General features: G+C 46.2%; 1 protein-coding gene across 1 annotated transcript; it reads left to right on the top strand.

Moving 5' to 3' along the window:
- Positions 1-9838: 9838 nt before the first annotated feature.
- LOC137284886 (cytochrome P450 1A1-like) lies at positions 9839-13125 on the top strand. Its single transcript, XM_067816919.1, has 2 exons — positions 9839-9955; positions 11323-13125. The coding sequence occupies exon 2, from the start codon at positions 11326-11328 to the stop codon at positions 12811-12813; it is 1488 nt and encodes a 495-aa protein (XP_067673020.1). The 5' UTR covers positions 9839-9955; positions 11323-11325; the 3' UTR covers positions 12814-13125.
- The last annotated feature ends 273 nt before the right edge of the window (positions 13126-13398 follow it).

Below are 13398 nucleotides of genomic sequence, written 5' to 3'. Positions count from 1 at the left end.
CTCCTCTCCGCTCCGTCCCTTTGTCTCGGTGGTAGCTTCCGGCCGGAGGCGGACGCCTGTTCACTCTCCTTCTCCCATGTCCTCCCCTCCTCGGGAGTTCATTGACAAATCCTTCCGGAGGAGGTGGGGGATGATAGCGTCCCTATCCTTCCGGAACCTAATCCTCTGGTCTCTGACTCTGCTTCTTGGCTGGAGGCTATTGCCGAATACACTGGCGTGGTGTTGGCGGAAGCAGATGACCAACCTTCCGCGCGTCTAGGGCGAGAGGAGAGTCTTCATGCTCTGAAGACTCGGTTCTCTCACGTCGGAAGGTCCTCCCTCCGCACCGCTTCCTCGAAGCAGCTGCTAAGGGATTGATGGAGGCTGTTGCCTCCGCCGGACCATGTCGCCTTACCCCTCAGCTCCTCCTCTCGGACAAAGAGGATTAGGCTTCCAGTGGCAAACACGCCCATTCTGCTAGATCCTCCCTCCTTGGACGCAGACATCTCTCGAGTGGCATCTGCAGGCGTACCCCACAAGGTGTCAGACAATCACCTTATCCATTTGGACAAGGACAAGATCCATCGTGGGGCTAAGCAACTATGTTGCTCACGCCTGCTAGCTATGGCCACTTTCGCCAAGGAGGCAGGGGTGGACCAGGGCGAAGAGCTACATTTGGAGCTGTAGCCGGCGGAGGCACAAGGGACTCCCTCCATCATGCCTCAGTGTACGCAGACACTTTATTCACGGTGGAGATCCCAGAAGCCCTCCGCACTCGCCATGAGATCCAGCAGCAGGATCTAACCAATCGGATCATGACATGTGGCAGACCCTCCGCAGGCTTCACCCCCCCCACAAGCATCAGGGAGGTCCTCCAGCGGATCAGTCCACTCCTAGGAAGCGTACGGGGAAGATGGACTTTCAGTTACGAGGTCGTGGACGAGGACCCACGAGCCAGTCTAACCAGCCCAGCCAGGCTAACCAAGGGTTCCAAACCCCCAGAAGGGCACTCCCTGGAAGCGGACCAAGGGTAAGTGGGCACCCAAGAACAACTGGATTCAGACTGGATTCAGAAGCCTTCAAGGCCTTCGTACCCAAGGAGCGGATGACAAGGCTAGCACCCCTAATGACTCATGCACTATCAGAGCCCCTGTTCCTCAGGCAGTGGCAGCCGATACTGGGCCCAGGACCTGACCGTCAGGGGGAGGCCGATGCTCCGACCCCTTCAGGTGTTCCTCAACAAGCACATCAGGGAGGCCCACTGTCTTCACCCTATAAGTCTCCCACCTCACCTCAGACACTTCCTCGCCTGGTGGCAGGTGGACGACAACGTACTTAGAGGAGTTCCCTCCTCTGACCAGGACACCTCCCCCGACCAGTCACCTTTTCATCGACGCCTCCACCCTTGTGTGCTGGAGTAGGATGCCATCCGGTTTGCCATCCCCCACTGGTCCGTTCCCCTCAGGCACCAGATCTTACCGGTCCACACGGAGAGCTCAGTTGCAGCCTGGACGATCAACCATCAAGGCTCGACCAGAGCCACTCCTCTCCTAGACTTGACACTCCGCCTGTTCAAACTGGTAGACAGGCTCCACCTGCGCATCCCAGGAGCCAAGAACGTCCTGGCAGATGCTCTCTCCCAGCCGGACGCACCTTCTTCAACGGAACGGCAACTGAACCCGTGGATGTTTCAGTCACTCCATCTCCAGTTCGGCAGGCCCATGCATCCCAGATCCACTGTTCGCCACCAGGCTGAACTGCCACCTACCAATTTATGTATCCCCAGTGCCGGACCCAGCGGCCTGGGTCCTAGATGCACTATCATTAGAGTGGGAAGGGATGGACACTTATGCCTTCCCTCCCCCAGCAATTCTAGCACAGACAGTGGTCAAGCTTCAGACCACCAAGTCCATCAGACTGCTTCTGGTGGCCCCCATGTGGCCCGCTCGACCCTGGTTCATGCCCCTTCACAGACTTTGTCTGCAGGATCCCATCCAGATCCCTCTCCGGAGGGACCTACTCCTAAACAAGCCAAGCGGCCACGTTCACGAAAACCCTTAGGTATTCGATCTGCACGTTTGAATTGTATTCAAAGAGGGCTCAGGAAGAGCGGATGCTCCAAGTGAGTAGCCTCCGGCCTGGCTTCCTCACAGAGGAAAAAAACACTCAGAAGCTCTACGACTTCCAGTGGGGCTCCTTTTCAACCTTCTGTGAGGACCATGGCGTGGTGGCGGATTATGCCACTCTGTCCCAGATAGCTGACTATCTGGTTCACCTGCGCAATGTCAGAGGGCTCAAGGCCTCGTCCAATCTTGCGGCAATCATGTCTGTTTTTAGGAAGAGGTCGCTGGGACTGGACGTTTCGGTGCTGAGGGAACTAATCAAGTCTTTCCAACAGGTGGAGGGTCGGCGCAAGCTGAGTGGGATCTGGCGGTAATCCTTTACCACCTCAAGTCAGATTTTTATGAGCCTCTGGAAGAGGCTCCCCTCCTCTGCGTCACTGTGAAAACCACCTTTCTAGTGGCATGGCCTTGGCAGCCTGAATATCGGAGCTTCGAGGCCGCAGACGGAGGGTCTGCATCCCTGGGACTAAAAACAAAACCAACAAAAACCAACAGGCCCTCAAGAGTCAGGACAGGCCAGTTCCGCCTCGAACTAACCCACACGAGATTAGGGCCATCTCTGCCACCATGGCTTATCATCACAACATTGCGGTGGTGGACATCATGGCGGGCTGCTTCTGAGAAGTCCGTCTTGGTGTTCGCAACCACTATTCAAGAGCCCTCTCCAACGAAGATCTGGCAGGCATTTCCAGACTAAGGCCCCAGGTCTTTGCCCAATAAAGAACAGGGGCTCCTCACCCTTTGAGTCGGCGTGGTGTTCCTCTTCCATAGGGGGCATTTCCCCGCCTCTCGATAGGTCCCAAGCTGGGGACCTCAGCTCCCCAACTTTGTTTGAGTTAATAAACAATTCTGTTGTTTCCCTCCTCTCCTTTGGTATTGAGCTGTCTTTCATCGTGTTGGGTTTCCATTCCGGGGTTGCCATCCGCTGCCCGCTCCTTAGCGGAGGTGTCCGGGCAGTGATTCTAGTGCGGGGATGGATGCTTCTGCAAGGTCGCTCACCTCAGGGTTTCTTGGTTTTTCTTTACGCAGAGACGCACAGGCGAGCTCTTGCGTCCAAGCTCTCAGCCCTCCACCTCTGTGCCATTCTGGGCAATGTTGGCTTTCTTACCTGGTAAGTATGTAAAAAATATAACATTTTTGATTAAATGTCATTTTTATACTTACGTGGTAGGAAGCCAACAGTTAGAAGTTCCCCACCCCAGCCTCCCCTCCTGAGGGTTATATTGCCTGCCCCGCTGGGTAAGGGAATGGCGGGTATAGGTCATCTCGTGACCTGGGTGACCTACCCTCCGTATGTTGACTTCGCGTCTCTACATTGTGTAGACTGTGTTATGAGATAAACTGAGTAAGCGTCACTCAAGTGGGCAATGTTAGCTTTCTACCAGGTAAGTATAAAAAAAGACATTTAATCAAAAATGTTATATAATGAAAAGGAGCCCGTAGCCTTTCTTCGTTTCTGTGGGAATCTAGACTTGCCAAATTTTCTGGGCTTTCTTTGATAAATTTGCTTCAGGGTCTGTATGACTATTATATATCTTAAATCGGCCTTTATTCTCAAGAAAATCTCGGATTAGGCGAGACATGCTCCTAATCAAACGTCCAGTGTCAAAAGTCTATCCCGTTGTTCCTCCAAAGCAGAGTAAAGCTCGTTCGTTGTTGACGGTGACGTAGGCGCCGTACCAAGATATGCCTGACGGAAACGGCCTCACTCCGGCTCACTCCGTCTACGCCACTGTCTGTTACAGTATCCTCTGTTACGCCTCCCTCTGTTACGTCACCGTCTGTTACGCTACCCTCTGTTACGCCTCCCTCTGTTACGTCACCGTTTGTTACGATACCCTCTGTTACGCGACCCTCTGTTACGCCTCCCTCTTTTACGCCACCGTCTGTTATGCCACCGTCTGTTACGCTACCCTCTGTTACGCCTGTCAAGGAAGTACACATGTAATCCTTGATTATTCCAAAATCATAACGTTTGCCAAACGACCAGCACTCCCGCTCGTGCGACCAGTATCCTTCTCTAAAGCCAATTAGGAATCATCATGTCACCCATTTTGACACATGTAGGCCGGTGAAGGTCATCTCCAACTTGAGAGACACTTTGTAGGGTGGATGAAGAATGAGGACTATTTTTATTAGCATACAACATCTTTACCCTGCATAGGCGACACTTCGGCATATACTGGACAGAAGTATGTCAGTTCTGAAAAAAACAATTTACTCATTGACACACTGATAAAATAGCAATCTTAAAAATACCAATATCCCTAACTTGGTTAGTCCAGTATAGATTCTAATGTCGTTGTCAAGCAAGTGGTGTCACTTATTAACACTAAAATGCGTGACTATGTTGTGTTTGTTATTTGAACACAGCGAGGGTAAAATGGAATTTCCTGCCAATTGTTTCCGCGGTATATTTAAGATCAGGGTTTTGCTGCACATCAAAGATCATTGTTTCCACTGTATATTTAAGATCATGGTTTCATTGTATATTTCAGATCGGGGTTTCTCTCTGTATGCAACACCTATGATTCACTATATGTTCAAGACCGGGTTTCTGTGTTTACATGTATTGAGATGGGCGTTTCCCTGTATATTTAGATCGGGGTCTCTATGCACATTTAGATCAGGATTTCTCTGTATATTTAGATCGGGGTTTGATAGTATATTCAATATCAGCATTTCTCTGTGTATTCAAGATTGGGGTTTCTCAGTATATTAAAGATCGGGGGACCACTGTATTTTCTGGGTTTCATCACAGATTTATGTAAGATCTGGCTTTCACCATTTTCAAGTACGGACTTGTGCTTTATACTTCAGAAAAATAATTCGCTGTATGTTTCAGATGAATTTATTGCATATTTAATAACGGTGTTTTACTGTTTATTTAGTCTTGTCTAGTTGAAACAGGGTTTCATAGGGTTTTGCTATGTTTAAAAAAACAGATGTCTGCACTGATATTAGACCAACAGATACAAGGCTATTGTTAGAGGAATGACGAAAGCGAACCAAAGTCTGCTTTTAATAGTCTGCTGCTATAAACAAAGTTTTATGAATGCTGCAATGTATTAGATTAAAAGCGTGCAAACACGGAAATACCTGCTCGTTTTCTCTAGACATGTGTCGCAGTCTGTGACCTGCGTGTCTTCTAGCTGTCACCGAGGGATATTACATATTGAGGAAGGACCTACATTTTGACCTACCTCCGCCGTCCGTGAAAGTGAAGGCCTTTTCTCGTTCAGAAAAGAAAATATATATGCATTATTTGCTCTTGCGGACAACATCAGAGTGAGTGAGTGAGTTTTACGCCGCTTTTAGCAATATTTCAGAAAAGTGACGGCGGGTGACCAGAACAAACAATGAAATATAAAATCCATGGTTGTCCAGAGAACCCGTGCAGTCTGTACAAAAAGGTCCGACCACATACACCGGAATAATCTGAACCTCTCCCTTTATACCCTTTACAGATAACATTTATCATACAAAACGGTGTTCCACAAGAGATATTGCTTGTGTGATATCAGACCATATCTCCGAGGAGGTATCGCTTTGACAGTAGATTTTGCACAATGACCTGAAAATGCTATGACGTCACAATGCTATGACATTGTTGCGTCAAATGGCAGTGCTGTGTTCGGAGATGTACATCAACACTCGTTGATAAAGGTAAAAATATCCTCGGCAAAAAGCCTCGGATATTTGCTACTTTATCAACCCGTGATGATATATTTGATATCAGTAGACACTTGGCTGAGATTATCTAGATATAATGGAGACGCCATTCCTTCAAAGGTGTGTGGGTTTTATGGCAGCACTATATATATTCTGAAAAAAGGTGATATTGATATATGAAACAATTTTTCAAAATTAGTGTTTGAGTGTTATAATTTCTCTATTATGCTGCTTGGTTTGTGCAACTGAACGAATGTACACCGCAAAAACGCATCTTCGGAAATTAATTGTCCGTAGCGTTCGAAAGTGTCGACTTACATGAAAATGTCGTGCGAAAGGTGCACGTGCAGTTCTGAAGTATCGTGAGTAGGGACATAGCTCATATAAGGCCTTTTTGCTTCTAGAGGGTCATCGACATATTTTGGCTAAATGAAAGAATATCTTTATCCCGCGACTCACTTTCGTAAATCGAAACATTGACGTTGGACGTCTGGTGGTTGGGGATTTGGAGGTCACTGTTTGCCGTTGTACAATACCATAATGTTCACAAGAGTACCATCAGCCGTTTATATAAAAAAATTCTAAGGAAGATCGGTCACTGAATGGTAGTGCTCGAATTAGCACTGCACCGCAAAATAAGTACATCCGGGTACTTCATTTGTGGAATCGAACTGTCTCAGCAGCAAAACTGCCAGTGCCGTACCTGGTTTGATTCGTGTGTCGGCGCAAACCATTCGTAATCGTATGTGAGACGCTAGTCTTTGAGCCAGAGGATCCTATTTTGGCTTTCTGCTTCAGTATCGTGACGGAGGTGTACGTGTCTTACGATCTCGACATGAACGGTTTGCCATGGACTATGTCGCCCAGGCAGACCGATATGCTGATAAAAGTGTCATGATGTGGGGAGCCATATCTCACACGCACAAATCTAACTTTGTTCGCACTATCAACGTTAAATGAGTGTTATATTGATATCTGATACATTAAAAGTAACCCGTAGAAACTTATACTGTGAAGTTAGCTGCAACCGATCCAGAATTTCATGTGATATCTCATTTAAAAGTTAGCTAAATTAAATTCGTGAAAATGTATCATTCTTCTTTTTAGAGAGCATATATAATTATGACTATGCATTTAGTTTAGTTTTGCGAGGCAATATACATAAAAAAGCTCTCCTCAGAGGCTGTTTCCGGATGGGAATCAGCTGAATTTGACCAGAATGCATCTGAAAATTTATCTTGTGTCGTTGTGTGGCATATCTGTGTGCATTACGCATTCCCATACGAAACGGTATAGCAGGCATAAAATGTGCAAGGTCGTCGTTGGTAGGCTGGTGAAACTGCCACACTTCTTCCTCAAAGTGACAACGCTGAGCAACGGGAGCGTCGCTAAATCCCTCTTGACGCCTGTATATATTTGCACGGCCATTAGTGAATGAGTCAGTTTAGTTTTAAGCCGCTTGTAGCAGTAGACCAGCAATGTCGCAGCCGGTGACACCAGAAATGGGTTTCAGTCATTGTTCCCGCGTGGGGAATCGAACCCGGATCTTGGGCGTGACGAGCGAACGCTTCAGCTACTTGGCGACCCAATTGCCCCATATAGTCATGTGAGCGTGCATGTTGTCCACCGGGACGTTAAAGACAGATATTGTAAAGAAGTGCTTAATAACGTGGTACGCCTGACATTCTCTTACAGTGTGCCAAATATCCACCGATCAGCTAACCCGTGGCTAGTAAAATCCAGTCGGGCTAGTAAATTTCCACACTCACTGACTAGCTAGAATATTTTCATGGAGCCATTTTGGATCTCTCTGCCTTGTTATGTTACAAATCTTGCAAGATTATGGCTTAATAAAAATATTTTGTACCAGCTTCATGATAAAACCCGTTTCATGCCGGTAATATCTTACAGACATCTAGTGTCGTGCCGGTAATATCTTATTATCATCTAGTGTCATGCCGGTAATATCTTATTATCATCTAGTGTCATGCCGGTAATATCATATTATCATCTAGAGTCATGACGGTAATATCTTATTATCATCTGGGATCATGCCGGAAATATCTTACTGTCATCTAGTGTCATGCCGGTAATATCTTATTATCATCTAGTGTCATGCCGGTAATATCCTATTATCATCTAGTTTTGCAATCTCTTGCTTAGTTTCTACATTCAAATTTCGGGCTAGTGAATTATTTTGTTGGCCAGTAACTTTCAAACTTTCAGGCTGACTGGCAAGCCAATTTGGAAACTGTTTCGCACACTGTTCTCCTGATACAAACGTAGTGAGTGAGTTTAGTTTTACGCCGCTCTCAGCAATATTCCACCTATATTGCGGGGGTTTGTAAATAATCGAGTCTGGACCAGACAATCCAGTGATCAACAGCATGAGCATCGATTACGCAAATGAGAACCGATGGCATGTGCCAACCAAGTCAGCGAGCCTGACCACCCGATCCCGTTAGTTGCCTCTTACGATAAGCATAGTCGCCTTTTAGGACAAGCATGGGTTTTTCTACCCCGTGACCTTCACGGGTCGATACAAACGTAAGATGTGAAATCGCTAACTCGTATGAGAACATGGTTGCTTTCCTTCGTCTAGTAAGATCCCTTATAATTCAGGTATTTTCAGGCATTGCAGAAAGTTTGTCCCAGGCGTCAGCAAATTCTGCAGTAACTAATTTATTATGCATCCACGCGTACGGATGCAGGCACGTACGGATGCAGGCACGTACGGATGCAGGCACGTACGCGCGCATCCACACAAATACAACTAAAAATGGGGGTCGTCTTAAGGATATGAAACGTACTTGCACCCGGTCAAACCTAACGAAATAACGTTGTTGCACCAGCCTAAATCATTTCACTGAATCCATTTTCCAAGTATAAACTGAACACCTGTCCGACACTTGTAGGGTCACGCTACAGTTACCTCACGTTCTATGTTCTGGCAGGAGGAGCTGACTGTGTAATATTTTATCTGTATCATATACACCATATTCCCGACAATTCGTCAGATGTGTTTCCGACGCAACAATGGCCGACTGGTACATAAAGCGGAACACCATCATTCTTTTGTCAGCATGGTGAATGCGACACAGTTACATAACACATATTTCCTGGTTGATGTGTTTACAGTTTTAGTCACAGTTATGACTTGATGGCTTGAATAAAAGCCATTAAGCCTTTGTACGTCCGGTATTATAAAGATAACTCATAGTATATATTTAGTAACAGCTTCACCTAAAGTATTTCCTATACTTCTGATGACTACAGGAGAAAATCTACGAACTAACTTCACAGTATGTTTAAACGTTTTATCTTACGACTTTTAGTGTTACTGTTTCCCCTTTATTAAGCAAGCACTATTTTTCAAGGGCTTCCTCTGCCCCTTCATCAGATGAACGCTGTTGTGTAATGGCGACTTCTTGCCGCTTCATCAAGTGAACACTACCGTGTAAGGGCGACTCCTTGCCTCTTCATCAAGTGAACACTGCTGTATAAGGGAGACCTCTCGCCCCTTCATCAGATGAACGCTGTTGTGTAAGGGCGACTTCTTGCCCCTTCACCAGGGCCCCATTTCAAAGACGTCGTTGCGCTACGACTGTTGTACCTCCTATACTGGGCCCCATATCACAAAACAATCGTTAGAGTGATCGTAGCTCCCATACTCCGACACACTCCCCCCAAGCATCGTTTAGGCTCCTCTCCCAGAATATACAAATGTCATTCATAAAATAGGTATCTGACAATTTCGTGTGTCATTAGTGCCAACGAAGTCAGATCAAGCTACACTAGTCTTGCATATACAAGCTTACATGTATTGGATCTTTAAGTCGGATGGGACTTATCACAGTGTCTCCCCGACATATTAACATTTACAGTAAATACCTTATTGCTGATGTATTCATTTAGATATTATGCCAGCGTGTTTATATGGACATCTGGTTATCTAATCGTGAGTGGTTTCTTTTGACAGTCATCTTGGCAAAATCAGCACAAATGACGTCACCAACAGTATTAATAGCACGTCATGAGCTCGGTAAACCAGACAATCCGCAAGTCATGCAAAGGATGCTTGCCAGGAGGTGTCAGCATCTACCTGTATAGTTAAGGCGCTTCAGGGTGTTTCCGGACTGTTGGTTTATCTCTACCCCATACACATATACTGATAGAAGGAGGTAGGTGCATATATATCCGTTGGGCGAGGTTTCCTGGGAAGGATCTGTCGCTATTTCGCCTACACGCTCAAAGTGGTTTTTGTTTCATTGCTACTGCAATTATATTTTCGAAATTTGAAAATGTTCTTCATTACTTGGAATATTTTCTCATTATTTAAACATATTAGATATTACGCCAGTTAATGAATCTGAGTGAATGCGCCTTAACGCCGCAGCGCGTATTATTATAGCTAATAAGGTATAGTAAAGGCAAGGCAGGTGTAATGGTCAATCGTTATATGAGTCAGTGTGTGAATAGTGTTTTACGCCGCAACATTCCAGCAATAACACGGCGGGGAACACCAGAAATGGACTTCACATATTGTACCCATGTGAGGAATCGAACCCAGGTTTTCAGCATGACAAGCGAACGCCTTAACCACTAGGCTACTACACTTTTCGAATCGGTATATGACAATAGCAAAGGTAAACACTGCCCAAACCCTTTGAGCAGTCTCTAAGGACAGACAGTGACAACGTAGGAATGTGCTTAGCGAAATGTGAGACGAACCTGGCCATCCGCGTTAGAACTGGTCTTCAGCAAACAATGGTTGTCTCAAGACGAGTAAAGGGATCGGGCGGTCAGTTGACTTGGTTGACACACGTCATCGTATCCCAATTGCTTAGATCGATGCTCATGATATTGATCACTGGAGTGTCTGGTCCAGACTCGGTAACATTAGGTCATGCAGCTAGAATTATCCTGTTTATATCTTGTTTAACAACAAACTGACAGAATGTGGGAGATCTCATTCCACGAAGAAATCTTATAAAAATAATCTAAACTTCCCTATCTATAGCTAGGACTAAGTTTATGTATTTGACATAATATTATGGACGTCTACTTCACCCACGTTTCTGAGCTTTTCCTTGCCCCTTTGCCAGGGGAAAGAAAGGTCAAGAAACGGTGTGTAGGGTTTAAGGAAGAAGTTGACATCCATAATATTTTGTACTATACCTGAATACCAGCTCCTACATGCCTCTCAAGAATCTCATACGACTACGTGGTTAAACGTCGCCCAGGGTCGTGGATGTTCTGTCACGTATGGTGCATTGAACCTATCAAACTACACCATGTTCATTCTCCTTGTCCCAGGATCATGGACAACCTATACAACTGCGTTGTTAAACCTCGCCCAGACTAATTGACGTCCTGTCAGGTAATTGAACCAAGTACACCATGCTGACATACATAGATTCTCCTTGTTTCAGGTCATGGACATCACAGACCACTTCGTTGTTAAACGTCGCCCAGACGCAATGACGTTCTGTCACGTTAATTGAACCAAGTACACCACGATGACTTACACAGGTTCTTCTTGTTTCAGGTCATGGACAGCTCAGATAAGTACGGGTTAGTGTCCACAGAGACGCAGGTTTTCTTGGTGACGTTCCTGGTATCGGCGGGTCTCTTCAAAGTCGTGAAGTCTCTCATGCCGTCTCACGCACCTCCTGGACCTTGGGGGGTTCCTGTCCTCGGAACACTTCCATTCTTTGGCAAGGAACCAAACGTGACCTTCACCGAGATGTGGGAGAAATACGGCAATGTTTTCAGCATTAAGCTAGGTACCTGGCCCGCCATTGTGGTCAATGGAGGCGATGCAATCCGTGAAGCTCTGATCGTGAAGGGCGACATCTTTTCCAGTAGACCGAAGTTCTTCACCACCAGTTTTAGCAACGGCACTAGCATCAGCTTCTCTGAGTTTACAGACAATTATAAGTTTCACAGACGCAATGCACTTGGGGCGCTGAGCATGTTCGCGAATGCGAAAAAGAACCCAATCGAGAGCATCGTCCACGATGAAGTTGATTTTGTTGTCAAATCCTTTGCAAAACATGGCGAAAAGCCTTTCAACCCACACGAATACATATTCATAGCGGCAGGTAGCGTCATCTACCAGATTTGCTATGGCGTGCAAGAAGATGTACGTGACAACAAAGACTTCGTTGAATTTATTCTCAATGTGAAGAACTTTACAAACTTCGTCTCAGCGGGTAATCCGTTCGACGCTCTGCCATGGCTAAGATTCTTCATGCGGGAAAAATACCGTCTGTTTCTAAACCTTCTCTCTTTGTCAAAGCACCAGAGGATGAAGATGATTAAGGAACACGAAGACACCTTCCAAGAAACGGATATCCGAGATGTTACAGATCGTCTCTTGCAACTCAGCAATCGTGGCCATATTGACAAGGAGACTCTGCAGACCACACTCGCAGACTTCTTCGGCGCTGGTTTTGTGACAATAGCAACAACAACGGAATGGACGTTACTGTTGATGGCAGCGCATCCGGAAGTCCAGGACAAGGTCCAGGCTGAGATTGACGAAGTGGTTGGTTGGGAACGGAAACCAGGTCTAGCAGACCGCGGGAAGATGACGTACACAGAAGCTGTGATCCACGAATCGATGAGGCTGACATCTATCTCCCCTCTGGCCATCCCTCACATGGCGATGGAGGACACGTGGCTTCAGGGATATCACGTTAAGAAAGGAACAGTTGCCTTCATTAACTTGTACTCTATGAGCCAGGACAAGAAAGTGTGGGGCGACCCAGAAGTGTTCAGACCAGAGAGGTTCCTGGACGAGTCTGGCCAGATCAGACAGTCGTTGCTGGGAGAGTTCCTGCCTTTCTCAGCAGGGCGTCGGAGGTGTTTAGGGGAGTTCCTGGCAAGGATGGAGGTGTTTCTGCTTATAACCGGAACGCTTCAAAAATATCGTTTGCAAAAGCCAGCAGATTTACCCAAATACTCTCTGGAGGCAACTTTTGGCCTAGTTAGAATGCCCAAACCTTTTCAAATTGTTGCAAGTCCTAGATGCTGAAATTTGTCCTGGTACAGGGGAAGGTTGAACCCAGAATGAACATAATTGTGATGTAAAACCACATTCAAGGACTGATAAGTATGTCGATAACAAAATAACGCTTTCCTCGGTCACATAGAAACATCGACAATTTGAGTTCTGCAATCGAAAACGAAGTACATATACTCATGTTCGACAAAGTTACAATATTACCCAAACAATGTTTGCGGGGACAACTAATATTGCAATAACACCAAAGACTATACTGTCCCTTATCTCGTTAACCATTTTCATGTATGTAAATTGTGTAAATAAAAGGTATCTGCATTGTCATACGATTCCACCTTAGTGAGACTTGCTTCGCTGGAGCGGGAGAGATTACTTCACTTGGGGTACAAGAATCGGAATGAGTGCTACACTGTGGTCCTAGAAATGTGTTACACTGGGGTCGGAGAGACGTGCTATGATGGGATCCTAGACAGATGTGCTACACTGGGGTCAGAGAAATGTGCTACACCAGGGTCCGAGAGATATGGGGTCAGAAAGATCCACTACACTGGGGTCAGAGAGATGAGCTACATTTGAGGGGTGAGAGACGTGCCACAC

This window comes from Haliotis asinina, chromosome 1 (genome assembly GCF_037392515.1).
Source record: "Haliotis asinina isolate JCU_RB_2024 chromosome 1, JCU_Hal_asi_v2, whole genome shotgun sequence".
Taxonomy (NCBI): domain Eukaryota; kingdom Metazoa; phylum Mollusca; class Gastropoda; order Lepetellida; family Haliotidae; genus Haliotis; species Haliotis asinina.
Note: the sequence above shows the minus strand (reverse complement) of the source record. Positions and strands in the feature narration are given on the sequence as shown.

What these genes read in the sequence shown, in the direction of transcription:
- LOC137284886 (XM_067816919.1), top strand. Translation starts at nt 11,326, where the DNA reads ATGGACAGCTCAGATAAGTACGGGTTAGTGTCCACAGAGACGCAGGTT.